This window comes from Vicugna pacos, chromosome 9 (assembly GCF_048564905.1).
Source record: "Vicugna pacos chromosome 9, VicPac4, whole genome shotgun sequence".
NCBI lineage: Eukaryota > Metazoa > Chordata > Mammalia > Artiodactyla > Camelidae > Vicugna > Vicugna pacos.
Genome location: NC_132995.1, coordinates 9484532 through 9499308, shown reverse-complemented (window position 1 = coordinate 9499308; position 14777 = coordinate 9484532). Strand labels below are relative to the sequence as shown.

The 14777-nt window shown below is 48.8% G+C and overlaps 1 protein-coding gene across 1 annotated transcript; it reads left to right on the top strand.

Moving 5' to 3' along the window:
* The first annotated feature begins 126 nt into the window (after positions 1-126).
* IGSF23 (immunoglobulin superfamily member 23) lies at positions 127-12335 on the top strand. The gene is made up of 4 exons (XM_015243109.3): positions 127-190; positions 6583-6906; positions 9610-9879; positions 12115-12335. Exons 1-4 carry the CDS (start codon positions 127-129, stop codon positions 12264-12266), a joined length of 810 nt encoding a protein of 269 aa, XP_015098595.3. The 3' UTR covers positions 12267-12335.
* Positions 12336-14777: the final 2442 nt, after the last annotated feature.

Below are 14777 nucleotides of genomic sequence, written 5' to 3'. Positions count from 1 at the left end.
GGTGTTGCCAGGAAACGCTCAGGGCAGGTGCGGAGGCGGGGCCAAGGCTGAGTACTTGACTGTGCGGTCTGGGAGACCCCACTCCTGACCGGCGACCTCCTCCACGCCACCAGGACAGGACCCGGCATGAGGTGTCCTCTGGGCGCCGGCTCCGGCCACAGCCCTGCCTGGAAGAGGCTGCTTCTAACAGGTGCGTGAGAGACAGGGGTAACCCTACGGACTGGGGACAAGATAGGGACATCCCCAGGGAGAGTCCCTATACAAATCAGAGACGCTCCCACTCGGAGCTCTGACTCTGGTCAGTTTAAAACCCATGCAGAATGGGCACCCGAGAGCTCTTGAAATCCCCAAGAGGCTGTGCAATTGACCCCCCCTTTTAGAAGGAGGAAAATGAGGCTTAGATAGGGGCGGGGTCATCTGCCCAAGAGCAGGCAGCTGGCAAGGGCAGAAGCAGAATCCAGGACCCCACCTCAGCCCCTTTCCGCCAGAGCATCCCGTCTCACCCCAGCTATCCATATCTAATAACAATTTTAATAATAAGAACAGTAATAATAATAACAATCATAATATAGAGAGGTCATTGTGACTGAATACATCTATGTGGCAGCCTGTTCTAAATGCTTTCATGTAGTAACATTTAATTCCCAACCCCATGAGGCAAGGGCTGTATGATCCCTATTTCATAGAGGGGGAAACTGAGGCACAGGGGGGTTATGTATCCTCCCCAGGCCACACAGCTTGGAAGTAGCAGAAGGAAGATTCGAACCCAGATGGTCTGGCCTCCAAGACCACACCTTCCAGAGATTACACACATCTGCCTCTCAGATAGTTAATAAATTGCCTCTTTTTCCAGGTCTTAGAAAAGGCCAGTTCTGTATCATTTCCAAACCTCAAACTCCACCTAGTTTAAGGCTTTGCCTCCTCCCCAGCTCAGGCCTGGTTCAGACTGCAGTGAGGATGTGGTGGGATGTGGTGGGCCTCATTCCTATTTCTCTCTCTCTGTCCTTTCTCCCCACCCAGAGCTGAGGTCTGCGGCCCCCCAAGGCCATGGGCAGAGGGTAGGAGGGCTAGAAGGGGGCAGGAAAGTTTCTACTTGGCCGCTGTAGTTGTAAGGTGAGGACATGGCCTCCTGTGTGGCTGAGGCATGGTTGAGGGGACCTACCCAGCAAGTCCTCTCCCAACGGGGGTGTCTTTGCCAGGGTGGCCTCCAGCTGGCTCCCTTCCGAGACATCCACACTGGCTCATGGGAAACTCGTGAACATCTTTGTTGTCCCACCAACAGCTGGAGGTATGGGCCATGTCAACCCAGCCCTCTCTCTCCTCCACCCCAAAGGGCCTCTTCTCCATCCCTCCCCTGGGGACTTATCAGTCTAAGTTCCCACAAACTCCAGGGCGCACAGCTCCAGCTGGCCAAGAGGTTCCCTTGGCGCCATCCTCATTTGGCCAGGGGTGCAGAGGAGAGCCGCAGCCCCTATCCCCCCCCCTCAGGAGGACCCCCAGTTCATCCTCACCTCTCCTGTAGAAAGCCTCACTCTGTGCCGCCGCCTCCTCTCCATGAGCTCTTGTCTCCCGTCCCAAAGCCTGGTGAGCGCAGAGCGGCCGGTGCCGGAGGAACTGGGGATGGGCAACCGGTTAGCCAGACCTCAATTGAGAATGTAGGGCTCTTGTCATCTGCTGTTTTGTTCTCAGCCTCTGAAACCTCTGGGGAAATTCTGAGACAATGGGAGAGTCAAGTTTAACATTCTGGTATACCTATCTGGTATAATCTGATATATACACACACACACACACACACACACATATATACACACACACATACATACATATATATATATAAAATACACATTCTGGTGTACATATATAATCAATATACATAGTGATTCAGGGAATGTCCTGGGCTCGAATAGGAAAAACTTGAATAGAGACGTTTTCCCACTTGATTGAAGGTTAGAGATAAAATAAAATAGCCACGCTCCTGTCAAGTAAGAGTTCTAGGGGGAGGGTAGAGCTCAGTGGTAGAATACATGCCCAGCATGCACAAGGTCCTGCGTTCAATCCCCAGTGCCTCCATCAATAAAATAAATAAAAAAGTAAACCTAATTACCTCCTCCTGAGGAAAAAAAAAAGAGTTCTGGAATCATCTATATGTTTACAGCTCTGAAATTCCATATATATATATATACACTTTATATATTTATATATATACTTTATAGGTATTTTATATAGGTAAGGTATTATTATATTGTGTTTACCTTATATACAAGCTATATATGTTTACATATATATAAATACCTATATATATATGTAAAATACCTAAATATATATGTATATAATACTTAAGTTAGACTGTCCTCGGCCCTGAAAATTCATGATCTCATTGGATCTCGGGCACTCCTATGAACTGGCTACTATCCACCCTCCATGACGAGTGGGGAAACTGAGGGTCAGAGCTCAGAAATAAAAGTGGCAGAGTCAGGTTTATGAACCCATGTCCAATGGCCTCAAAGTCTGCAAATGAAACCATGATTCTACACCAGCTACCGTAAGGATTGCTCAGATATGAGGTTTCCTTCTCAAGATGCCTAAGGACACTCCTGAATCACCAGGTACCTGCAGCTGCGTCCGAGGCAGAACTCAATCCCAGAATGCGAACTGTATGACCTGAGATCTCCCCCTCCGGTCACTTATTCAGCAAACCCCTGCTAGTGCCTGTTCTGTGTCCAGCCTGTGCTGGGTGGTGCTAGAGACACAACAGTGACCAAGACAGTCCCAGCCCTGCCCTCCTGGGGCTCACAGTCCAGAAGGAAGACAGACCCATCCCCAGACCACGCTGACCAAGCATCGCTGGCTAGGGCAGGAGTGGGTAGGGGGAGGGAGACCCAGACGAGAGGACTCAGGTCTGGAGCTGGGGAGGTGGGGGATGGGGATGGGGAACCTTTCAAACCTGTCAAAATCGAAACAGGACCTCAGAAAGATAGGACACCAGCTATGCCAATTGCATCCTTGTGCTCTTGTTTCATAAGCATAAGACAGCAAACTTTCCCACCAAGACAGAAAAGCAAAATCTTTTTTTTTTTTGAAAAGCAAAATCTTGAGCAGATTCTTGGGTATAACACTTTATTCCTGTCACTTTGGCAAGAGCTTCCATCACCCCATCAAGTCATTGAAGTTCCCTGCTGAAACATCGTAGTATCTATTACCAAGCACACTTGAGGGTCAGGGAAGATTTCAGAAGGGGAGGTGGGTGCCTGGGCTTGAATCACAGCTGGATATAGAGTTGGGGAGGAACAGCATTCTAGGTGGGGAGAACAGCACAGGCAGGGGCCCAGAGGCCAGAGCAGCTGCACGGAGTCTGACTGATGCAGAGAATGAGGAAAGAGTGGTGAGAGGATCTTGGAGATGTAGCAAGGGTGCCAGGTAAGAAAAAAAAGGGGGGGTGCCAGGCAAAGGAGCACTGAGGGCACTAGGGAGCCATGGAAGGTTTACGAGCAGAGGGGTAGAAAAGTCACACTAGCTGCCGACTCAGAGATAAAAATCAATGGAGACGGGAGGTAGGCAGTGAGCCCCCAGAAGGCCCTACGGCGGGACAACTCCCAGCAATCCACTTATGACCGTGGCTCTGAGACTCGTGCTGGCTGTGCCTCAGTTTCCCTGCCTGTAAAACAGACTAGTGCCAACCTCGGAGTTGCTGAGAGGATCTGTGAGGTAACAGTTGAGAGTTTGGCGCAGTCCCGGGCACTCAGCCAGCACACAGTAGCAGCTGATTGCTGGAAGCCGCCTTCTGAGACCGCTCACTCCCACTCCCAAGGCTCAGTGCATGTGACGCTGACGATGCCGCCTGCCCTGGGATGCATTCTCTCTCGCTGCTACTTCTTACTCATTTACCCAGAAGAAAGCTGATGTATTAACATCTGTTCTGTCAGTGGCTATTTCTGACCCTTAAAACTTAACCACTTATTCTGTAGCTTTTTTATCTTAAAAGGCATATTTACGGTATACCCAGTACTTGTGAGTGTGGAGGCAAGAATGATAAGAATGATGATAATTATAATGTCCAACCTACCCCATTTATCCGATAGTCACTTTGTTAGCGCACTATTCTAAGCACTTTACAAGCATTAGACCAGGGCTTCTGAGCGTCGGCACGACCGGCAAGTTGGACCCGATGAGCCCTTGTTGTGGGGGGCTGTCCTGTGCACTGTGGGATGTTTAGCAGCCTCCGTGGCCTCTGCCCACCAGATGCCAGGAGCACCCCCATCCCAAGTCGTGACAACCTGAAAGTTTCCAGATGTTGCTAATGTCCCCTGGGTGGGGGGCGAAATCGTCCCCAGATGAAAATCACCAGAGACATTATTATTCTCATTTTATAGATAAGGAAACTGAGGCTCAGAGAGGTTAAGTAACTTTCCCAAAGTCACCAGAGCTAATAAGTTTTGGGACTTGCATGCTGGCAGTCCAGCTCTGGAGCCTGCATTCTGGGATGTGTGCATTTGTCTGTCTTAGATAATTAAGAACCTAGTTTATACTCTCTTATTTCATTTATTCAAATTTTACTTAATTTTTGAATGGGCTGTACATCCCCATGGCTCAAGTCTCAAGGATATATTAAAAGGCCTTGACTGAAGTCTGTCCCCCCACCAGCCTACCCCATTTTCCATGTCCCCTCCCTCCCCACACCCCAGACACAGATAACCACTATGTTTATGTACCCTTCTAGAGATTCTTTATGTGTTTACAAGAAAATGCAAACTCATATTTACTTTTCTCCCATTTTTACAGCAAAGGTAGCATACCATATGACTGTTCAGCAGTGTGCATTTGTAGCTTAACGACTTACTTCGGTGACCTTTCCCTGAGTTCTTCCTCATCCTTTGGCATAGCTGTATTGTTTCGTTGTGTGAATGGACCATCATTTACTTAATCAGTTCCTTATGGATGGGCAGTTGCCATAATCAATATAGTGTGGCAAATAACCCTGCACCTTAGTCATTTCAGACTGCGAAAGTGTATCTGTGGGACACTCTCCCTGATGCTTGATTACAAAGTCAAAGGATATGGGGATTTTTCATCTTGAAAGACTTTGCCAGACTGTCCTCCACCCGGGGCTGTACCAGCCCCGTGTGCGAGTTTCCTGTTGCCTTCAGATTCACCCACACATGGCGTCAGTCTTCTGGATCATTGCCAGCCTGATAGGTGAAAAGAGTAATCCTGGTTTGTTTTCATTTGCATTTCTCTTACTATGAGTACAACAGAACGTTTTTCCCTATGTCAAGAGACATTTGAATTTTCTTTTCTGTGAACCTCCTTCTCATCTCCTTTGTACATTTTTCTGTTAGGATGCTGATATTTTTCTTACTGATATCTAGGAGCTCTTTCTGTATTAGTGAAATGGGCTCTTCGTCTGTGATATCAGTTGCAAATAATTTTTCCTGGGAGGTCATGGTCTTTCAGACTTTGTGCATGCTGGGGTTTTTATTAAACTTTGCAAAAGTTCCTTTTTATTATGATGTCAAATTTTTCTGTCCTTTTTGACAGAAGTTGATGTTTTTACTGCATTGGTGATCATTCCAGTGAGAGAAAGAAGAGTGGGCAAGTGCATAGGGTCTGGAGGCCAGACTCCAAGGGTTCAACTTCATTCTCTAAGCAATGTGGAAATTTAATTAGAGGAAGTGAGAGAAACAGGGATGGGGGCACATTGGATGGTACAGTTTAGTGGCTGAGAATTTCAACTGCCTGGGCATGGATCATAGCTCTGTTGTTTATCACCTAAGACATCCTGGACAAATGTCTTAAATTCTCTGAGCCTCCCTTTCCTCATCTCCAATAGAGGTATAATAGCTGTATCAGACAGAGTTGAGGCAAGAAGCAGATGGTTTACTCAAAAGGAGTAATGAGGAGGGTTTAATAGGGGGGGCTATTGGCAGAGGTGTAGGCAGGGCACGGGTAACCCATGGAAGACAGGGAACTGTGCAGCACCTAACGGCTAGCAACAGCGGGAAGCTGTTACTTCCCCTGGGCTAGAAGCTATAAGAGGAAGAGCAGACACCAAAGCCTAAAAAGAATGGCATATGGAGAGGGGCACCCAATGGGAGCTTTAGTAGAGGGACCTCACCAATCAGTGTTGATGGAGCAGGGAGGGAGCTATGGGACCAGTTCCCTCAAGGTCACTTGCTCCTGTCCTCCTGCCTTTCACCAATGCCTCCATTGGCAGAAAGCAACCAGAAACCCAAGGCAAGCGATCCCCAGTGATGCAGCTCAGAGAAGTCAGCCGTTGAGGGTGCAGAAAAAGGTAGAGGACAAACCTGCATGACATCCAGCATAATAAGTACTTTGTGGGGCTGATGTAGGAATAAGGGAGATAATACATGTCCAACACTTAGGGAATGTCTGGCTTGCAGGTGCTCAAGGAATATTTCTTTTATTTCTACACTATTTTATTATTATTATTATCACCATTGTCATCATCAACTCTGGGTGGTACTCAATCTCACCAGGTCAGGAAGGATTAATTGCTGGGGCAGCATCTTGCCTTTGGTCCCAATTGCTGGCCTGCTCTCTCCTCTCCTTGCCCCCCACTCCAAGGCATCCTGCTTGCATTCTTGGAGCTGCCTTCCTCTGCATCTCTGGCGCCCTTGACGGAAGGAGCTGATGCCCACCTGCCTGTCCGCAGAAGCCTTGATGGTGTTCTCTCCACTTCTTGGTTTCGAGGGCACGAGGCCCGGTCGGAAGCCATGATCTTCTCCCCTGAGGGCCTCCCAGGGCCTGGCCACACTGGCCGGGAGACACTGGACACCCAAGGCAGCCTGGTCATTAGAAATGTGACAACTCAGGACGCGGGCAGCTACACCATGGTGCTGGAAACCAGCAAGGGACGCAGGAGTGTGACGGAGCAGATACAGGTCAAGGGTGAGTGGGGCCCTACGGCAGGAGGGGTGAGTTCTTGGTCAGCAGGGCCCATCAGGACCCATTCTGTGCTCCCTAGCAGACCAACCCAAAACTTAAAATAGCAACCACTTCTTTAGCTCATGATTCTGCTGGACAGTTCTTCTGGTCTCAGCTAGTTTTAGCTAAGCCCACTTATGTGTCTCTGGTCAGCTAGGGAATGAGTGCCTGGGCACTGGTCCAGGGTGGCCTCCTTCCCATGTCTGGCAGTGGCCTGGCTGGCAGCTGGGACAATGGGGGTAAATGGGCGACAAGGCCTCTCATCCACCAGCAGGCTAGCCCGGGCTTGTTCACTCAGCAACGGAAGAGAAACAAGAGCGAAAGCTGCAAGGCCTCCAGAGGCCCAGACTCAGAACTGGCGTGCCATCACTTCCACCACATTGTTTTGGCCAAAATGAGTCACATGACTGGCCCAGCTCCAATGGGAGAGAAATAAGCTTCACCTCCCGGTGAGAGAAGCTGCAATGTGCTTGGCCATTTCTGTTACCTATCACACTTTTCAATAGATCTTCATTAAATATTTGTTCACTATCACTTGGGGAAGGACAGGGGTCTCTGGTGGCAGCCTTTAAACTCACCTTGGTTTTTATGAGCTATTCAGCTCTGGACTTGAACTTTCACACCTAAACCGGAAAAACAAAGTCCTGAGGCTAACCAGACTCATCCTCTAGAAGGTGGTTTAGAGATGTATTAGTCTACTAGCGCTGCCACAACAAAAGACCACCTGCCGGGAGGTTTAAAAACCAGAAAGTTATTTCTCATGGTTCTGGAGGCTGAAAGTCAAGATCAAGGTGTCGGCAGGTTTGGTTTCTTCTGAGGCCTCTCTCCTTGGCTTGCAGATTACTGCCTTCTCCTTGTGTCCTCACATGGTCTCTCCTCTGTTTGTCACCTCTGGTGTCTCCCTGTGAGTCCTAATCTCTTCTTATAAGAACATCAGTCAGATTGTATTTGGGCGCACCTTCATGGCCTCATTTTAACTTAATTACCTCTTTAAAGGCCCTAGCATCAAATGCTGTCACTTTCTGAGGTTCTGGGGGTTAGTGCTTCAGTATATGAATCTTGGAGAAGGTGAGGGAAAGACATAATTTAGCCCATAATGGAGACCATATAAGACTCAGAGATTGATGCTCTAACAAAGACCCAAAGTAACAGTGTCTTAAACAAGAAGGAGATTTAGCTCTCACATAGCAGTCTGGCATAAACCATTTAGGGATGACATGGTGGCTTCATGGTATCAGGACCCAGGCTCCTTCTCATTATTCCATCATCAGTAGGTTTTGTCTTGCTTGTGGGACCCAAGATGGCTCTCATCACATCTGCACTCCAACCAATACTACAGGGGAGGGGAAGGGGAGTGAAGATGCCTTCCTTTTAAGGCCCAACACAGAGGCTGCTCACATCTCATTGGCTGGGAACTAGTCACATGGTCATACTTAGCTTTAAGAGAAGCTGAAAATGTAGTCTTTATCCTGGGCAATCATATACCCAGCTGAAAGGTGGGATTCTGAAACTAAAGGAAGAAGGGGAGAAGAGATGGAGGGAGATAGCCAGAAGTTTCTGCCACAAGTTTCTATCTGAGGATGCCCTTGGGGGTCTCACCCATCCCAAGTTTAAGCCAAGTGTACATCAAGCTTAGCCAATGGTTCCTTCCAACCACAGTGCATTTGGCTTCTAGATCAGTCAGGCAAGCCACCTGCTGATCAGCCTACTCCCCAATTTGTCTCTGTGTCCCAGCATGCCTGTGGGCTCCCAGCTCCACAGTGGGTGAATGATGGGGTGTGAAGAAAAGGTGTTTGGTCCCTAGAAGCAGTGATATGGGTTAGGGAGCTGGGGCTTCAGGGGAAGGCTTGAGGTGGGCATGTCAACATTACTACCTATTAATTCAACAAACCACCACCCTGACCCTGTACCTGGCCCTGTGGTGGGCAGTGGTGGAGACATAACCTGGCTGAGACAGCCCTGGTCTGGCCTTCCCCTCCTGGGCTCAGCATCCAGTGGGGAAAACGATGCATCCCCAGACAGGGATGACTCAGAGTGGGCAGGGCTGGGACAAGCCAGCTGGCTATGGGAGCCCAGAGGGCGCCTGGCTCCCTCTGGACGGCCTGGGAGGGCTTCTTGGAGAAGGAGGAACGCGGCAGTGAATGACACAGAGTTGGTTCCTCCGACTATGGAATTCCCAGTTGGCGGGGGAGAGAGACGTGAAATGAATAACCTCAAGGACAGAGCCAAAGAAAGCTTCTCTGCAGAAGTGGCATTTCAAATGCTATCTGAAGGGAGGTTAGCCAGTAAAGATGATGAGACAGGTTGTTCCAGACAGCAAGAACAGTGTGGACAGGGCTGGAGGGGTAAGAGAACTTGGTGAGCGCGAGAAACTGAGAGCAGAGCAGTGTAGAGGGCATGGGCGTGTCCACTTCCCAGTTCTCTGGTCCGCTGCCTCCATGGCAGCCGTGGGGCAACAGGTGCAGCGTTGGCAGGTGGAAGTGCTGAGGGTGCGGATGCCAACAGCTCTGCTACCCCCAGCGTCTGGAGCAACACTGGGCACAGAGCAGGCACTCCAAGCACATTCGTTCATGAGTGAATGAATGAATGCCTCTGTCGTGAACTGAAGAAGTGCTCAGTCTCTGTGAGTGGCCTCCACCCACGTGACCTTGCTCCCTGTTTGCACAGCCAACTCGGACGGGGTGTTGCTGCTGACGTTCCCAGGGAATACAAACGGTGTCATCTACAGTGACCTCAACTACTCAGTGATCCTGCAGTGGGTGGCTTCCGTCAACCCTGAGCCTGTGCTACGATGGACCTTCAATGGGAAGCCTCGCGGGACTGGGGAGAAGCTAATTATTCAGAGGTTGTCCTTAGAGGATCTGGGCACCTACGTATGCTTCGCCGAGAATAGCCAGGCAGTGTCTTTCTCCAGGCCTGTGACTATCTCGCTGCCACGTGAGTCTCCCACCCTCACCCCAGACCCCTGCACCCTTGCTGGTCAGTGGCCAGCTTTCCTGATTCCGTTGAGCTACCTTCTATGAGCAGTCCCCTCTGAGGCCCTTTATAGCCAAGAAGGCACCCCATTCTTTCATCTGCCTGGCAGAGTGAGGATCATCAGCCCATTTTACAGATGGGAGGCTGAGACCCAAAGACATGAACTCTAATGAAAGCTCAGGGCAGGATCTGGAGGCTACTGCCTAGGTCTTGCATCCAACCATTTGCTGGCTCTGTGAACCTGAGAAGCCCCATCACCTCTCTGAGTCTCAGCATATGCTGGAGAGAAAAATGAAAGTGATAATATAACGAGTGGTTCGAGTATGGGCTTTGGAATTTGAATTCTGGCTCTACCACTTCCTGGCTGTGTGATTTTAGACCAGTACCTTGACATCTCTGTGCCTCAGTTTCCTCATATGTAAAATTGGGAAGATAATTGCGCCCACTCCAAAGTGTAGTTGTGAGCATTCAATGAGATAAGCAGGTGAACAGCTTAAAATAAGAGTGCCTAGCACTACTGAACACCAGCGAGTGCTCAGTAAGGATGGACAAGCATCACTGCTGTGATTAGCATTATCTATATTATTATTCATTTGTGCCTCTTACCATGTGCGGTAGCGTGTTTGGAGGCTCAAGTGGCAGTAACAAGAACAGCCAGTTGTTGGGGTAAGAAAAGTGGTTTGGGAGCCAAAGTGGGGTTCATTTCCTGCCCCTATGCCTTGTTGGCTGGGTGACCTAGAACAAGTGATGTCCCTTCTCTGAGCCTCAGCTTCCTCCTGTGTCTAACAGAGGTGATTGTGTAGACCTCTGCCAGATTGCTACAAGAAACTGAAATAGTATATGGGTGAGGCTGGCATAACACCTTTAAATAGCAGCTGTTACGCATATTATATTTGATGTTTCTATCCATGGAGGATGAGCAGCATGGAGCAAGCTGGAAGGATGCAGAGTTGCTGGCCAGTAGAGAAGATGGGGAGGGATCTAGAGAGCAGGGAATGCATAAGCAAAGGTCCAGAGCATGGAAAGGGGCATGGCTTGGCTGCGTTCCTAAAAGTTGCCTCCTCTCCCCAGCTAGGGTTCAGTGGAAGCTTCAGGATTTGGTTTTGCAGTGATTTACTGGGAGATAAAAATTTAAATCTCAGAGTATCTGGTGACCCTGATATGTTTACTGAGAATGACAATACTTCTAAGACCCCTTTCCTCACTCATCAACTGGTCAGAAAATGTTTTTTGAGCACCTACTATATGACTGGTCCATGATGGGCAGTGCTGAGGACATCTGGTGACAGAGACAGCCCTGGCCCTGCCTTCACAGAACTCCCAGTCCAGTAGGGGACAGACCTGTCTACAAATGGTAATGACCAGAGTGCGCAAGGCTGGGCTGGGGGAGCTCAAAAGTCTGTGGGACCCAAGGGGGTATCCAACTCAGCGAGTGAATCAGAAAGGGCTCCCTGGAAGAGGCGACATCTGAGCTGATTCTAGAATACACAGGAATTATCCAGCCCAAGGGGGAGAAAATGGCATAAATGGCACTCCAGGGGCATTCCAGACAAAGGCCTGGAAGTAGGAGAGAGAGGGGCTGAGCTCAGACAATTGAGTGGAATCCAAGGGGGTGGGGAAGGATAAATTGGGAGTTTGGGATTTGCAGATACCAACTACTATATATGAATAGATAAACAACAAGGACCTACTGTCTAGCACAGGGAACTGTATTCAATATCTTGTAATAGCCTATAATGAAAAAGAATATGAAAAGGAATATATATATATATGCATGTATAACTGAATCACAATGCTATATACAGAAATAAACACAACCCTGTAAATCGGCTCTACTTCAATTAAAAAAAAAAAGGAACAAAGAAAATTGAGGAGGATCCTGTGGGGCTTCGTTATAAAGGTGGAGGGTGGAGAGAGCTGAGGCTGGCCAGGTGTCAGGGACTCAAAGGCCAAGGTGAAATCCTGGGGAGCCATAGCAAGGTTCTGAGCAGGGAAGGAACAGGATCAAGTTTGAACTTTAAAAAGACCCCTCTGGCTTCTGTGTGGTGGGGAGATGGGTGGGGAGAGACTGGGGCAGGAGAACAGGGAGAAGCTGGACTGGAGACCCAGAGGATGGGGAGAGGTGGAACGGCAGGAGCTGGGGTGGGGTATGGAAGGAGGGTGGCTCCCTTAGTCTCTCCTTCTCTCGGCCCCCAGAAGCCAATGTGGATCCCACAGACCCCGCACCTGTCCAGCCGGACCCCACTCTCTCCCTGTCAGGAGGATCTGCCATCGCCCTCATCGTGGCTGCATTTGTGGGGATCGTGTTACTGATTGGAAGCATAGTCTTCACCTTAATCCAGAAGTGAAGGTACTTTCCGTCCCTCACTCCCATCCACTCAGCCCCCACAAGGCACAGAACTTGCCCTGCAGCGAGACTGAAGCCAGACCAACGGCCTCATCCCAAGGAGCTTTTAGCTCATCCAGAAAGGATGACAAAAACAGAAAGGATGACACTGACCCCTGATGTGCCATCATCCATTCTCAAAGTGGCCTCTGGGGAACAAAGAGACAGGAGAGGGTTCTGGAGCTAGGGCCATCTCTTTTGGGGGAGGGGACAGGGTATTAGGTGTTTTCTTTTTTTTTTTCATTTTTTTAATGGAGGTACGAGATTGAACCCAGGACCTCGTGCATGCTAAGCAGGCATTATACCACTGGGCTATACCTTCCCACCTGGACCTGGGTTCAAATGCCAGCTCTGTCACTTACCCACAGTGAAGCCATGGGCAAGTCACTTCCTCTCTCTGTGCCTCAGTTTGCCCACCTGCAGAGTCAGGGTGATGATAACGGCCCCTTCCTCAGAGCCGTTGTTTAGATTAAGCAAGGTAATATTTCTAAAGCCTTTATAGCAGGGCCAAGGATATGGTCAGAGCCCTATTCATCCCATCTACACATAACTGTTGAGTCCCTACCATGTGCCAGGCACTGGGGATACCATGGGAATAAACAGAGGAAAGTCCCTGCCCTCCTGAACTTGCAGTCTAGTTGAGATGCCAATGGTACACGTGATGACCAAGTAAAGCATCAATAGTATGTTGCTGATGGTGAGTGCTAAGGAGCGGGGTAAGTTTGGGAAGGAGCACAGGGAGTGTGGGGATGGGACACAATTTAACTAAGCTAGTGAAGTCCTCCCTGAGAAAGTGACATGGGAGCAAAGATATTAAGCAAAGGAAAGGAAGGAGGAAGCCAGTGGATCTGGGGGAAGGGCATACCCAGCAGCGGGAACAGCAAGTGCAAAGGCCCTGAGGTGGGATCTGAATGGCATGTTCAAGAAACAGCCAAGAGGCCAATGTGGCATGAGGAATGGGAAGAGAAATAGGACATGGAATCAGAGAAGGAAACAGGGGTGGAGAGGGGGCAGGAGTGGTGGGGCACCAGACAGCAAAAGGTCTTGTTAGCCATGTAAGGACCTGGCTTTTGTTCTGAGTGAGACAGGAGCCATGGAGGATTTAGGAAAGAGAAGGGATGGAATCTGACTTACATCTGATTTTCATTTTAATCTTAGATTAAATTAACTATTATGATAATACTGTACTATCCTACTGTGGATTAAGTGCCTAGTATGTGCTTACTAAACATTATTTAATCTCCACAAGAGCTCTGCAGGAGGTGGGGTGGAGTAGGAGTGAAGATCTCATTTTGTGTTAAACAGGAAACTAAGACTCAAAAAGAAGGGACTGGCTCCAGACTCCACAGTTTAAGGTTCGAGCCCTGAACCCTGCCTCACTCTTGGTTCTAGCCCCTAACCCTCAATGCTTCTTCTCCACCATTGACAATACAAGCCTTGGTAGCTTATGTACTGAGGAAGAGAAATCTGCATGTTGAAATGGTTTGGAAAGGCCTCTTGGACCAGCTGGGAGGGCCTGGGGCCAGGTCTCCAGTCCGTGAGTGTTGTATGGAACCTTTAGAGTTGGGGAATAGGGGAGGCCAGGCTGCTGCCTGAATCACCCACATCACCTTTGTCACTGTGGCTCCAATTTCCCATGCCCTCAGTCAAGTCACAGCAACTCTCATGGATGGGGGCTGTTCCTGTGCTCATTTTCCACATGAGTAGAACTAAATCTCAGAGAAATCCATCAACTCATCAAGGACACGACGCTGACAAAGAGGTGATCTTGTATCAGACCCAGAGACAACTCTAAAGTTAGGTTCTTAGAAGAGAAAGGTGAGAAATCAGGCTGGTGTGAAAATCCTCACCCAGACTACCTGGAGTCCCTACCTCTGTGAGTGGCAGGAGGGATCCCTTCCTGTCCTCCCGCCACCTTGGCCAACACCTGTTAGGATAGACCGATGCTGACGTCATCCAGAAGGAACCAGCCTCGTCCAATCGGCTGTGACCTTGGAGGTGAGGTCCTGAGGACAAGCACGGCTGTCTTGACCCTCCCCGTGGTTTGCAGTTAAGGCCTGGCTCCTTTGGCTTATCCCAGCTCTGCCATATGCTACCTTGTGGGACTTCGGGTAAATCCTTTAATGGCTCTGTGCCCCATCTGTAGAACAGGGATAATGGTAATGTAACACCTACTTCAAAGGGTAGGGATGTGGATTAACTAATATGGTAAAAGTAAAGTTCTGTAAATAGTGCTTGGCACATGGTGAGCCTTCAATGAACGTTGGCCACATTTTTTTATTATTACTATTATTATTGCTATTGTTGCTGTTATTTCTCTCTCTTTCTTGTAGGTGTGGCAGACGAAGAAATGGTTGAACCATTTTGGCTTTTGTTTTTTCAGTTTAAATAAACTGACTGAAAATAAAAAACAAATAAATGACTCTAGACAAAAGGAGATAATTGCAAGCAGATCTTAACCATGAATTTTTGT

Excerpts from the sequence above, each read along its gene's own strand:
- IGSF23 (XM_015243109.3), top strand. The coding sequence starts at position 127 with ATGAGGTGTCCTCTGGGCGCCGGCTCCGGCCACAGCCCTGCCTGGAAG. Across the intron at positions 191-6,582 it reads GAAGAGGCTGCTTCTAACAG|GCATCCTGCTTGCATTCTTG; the intron begins GTGCGTGAGAGA and ends CCCCACTCCAAG. Across the intron at positions 6,907-9,609 it reads GGAGCAGATACAGGTCAAGG|CCAACTCGGACGGGGTGTTG; the intron begins GTGAGTGGGGCC and ends CTGTTTGCACAG.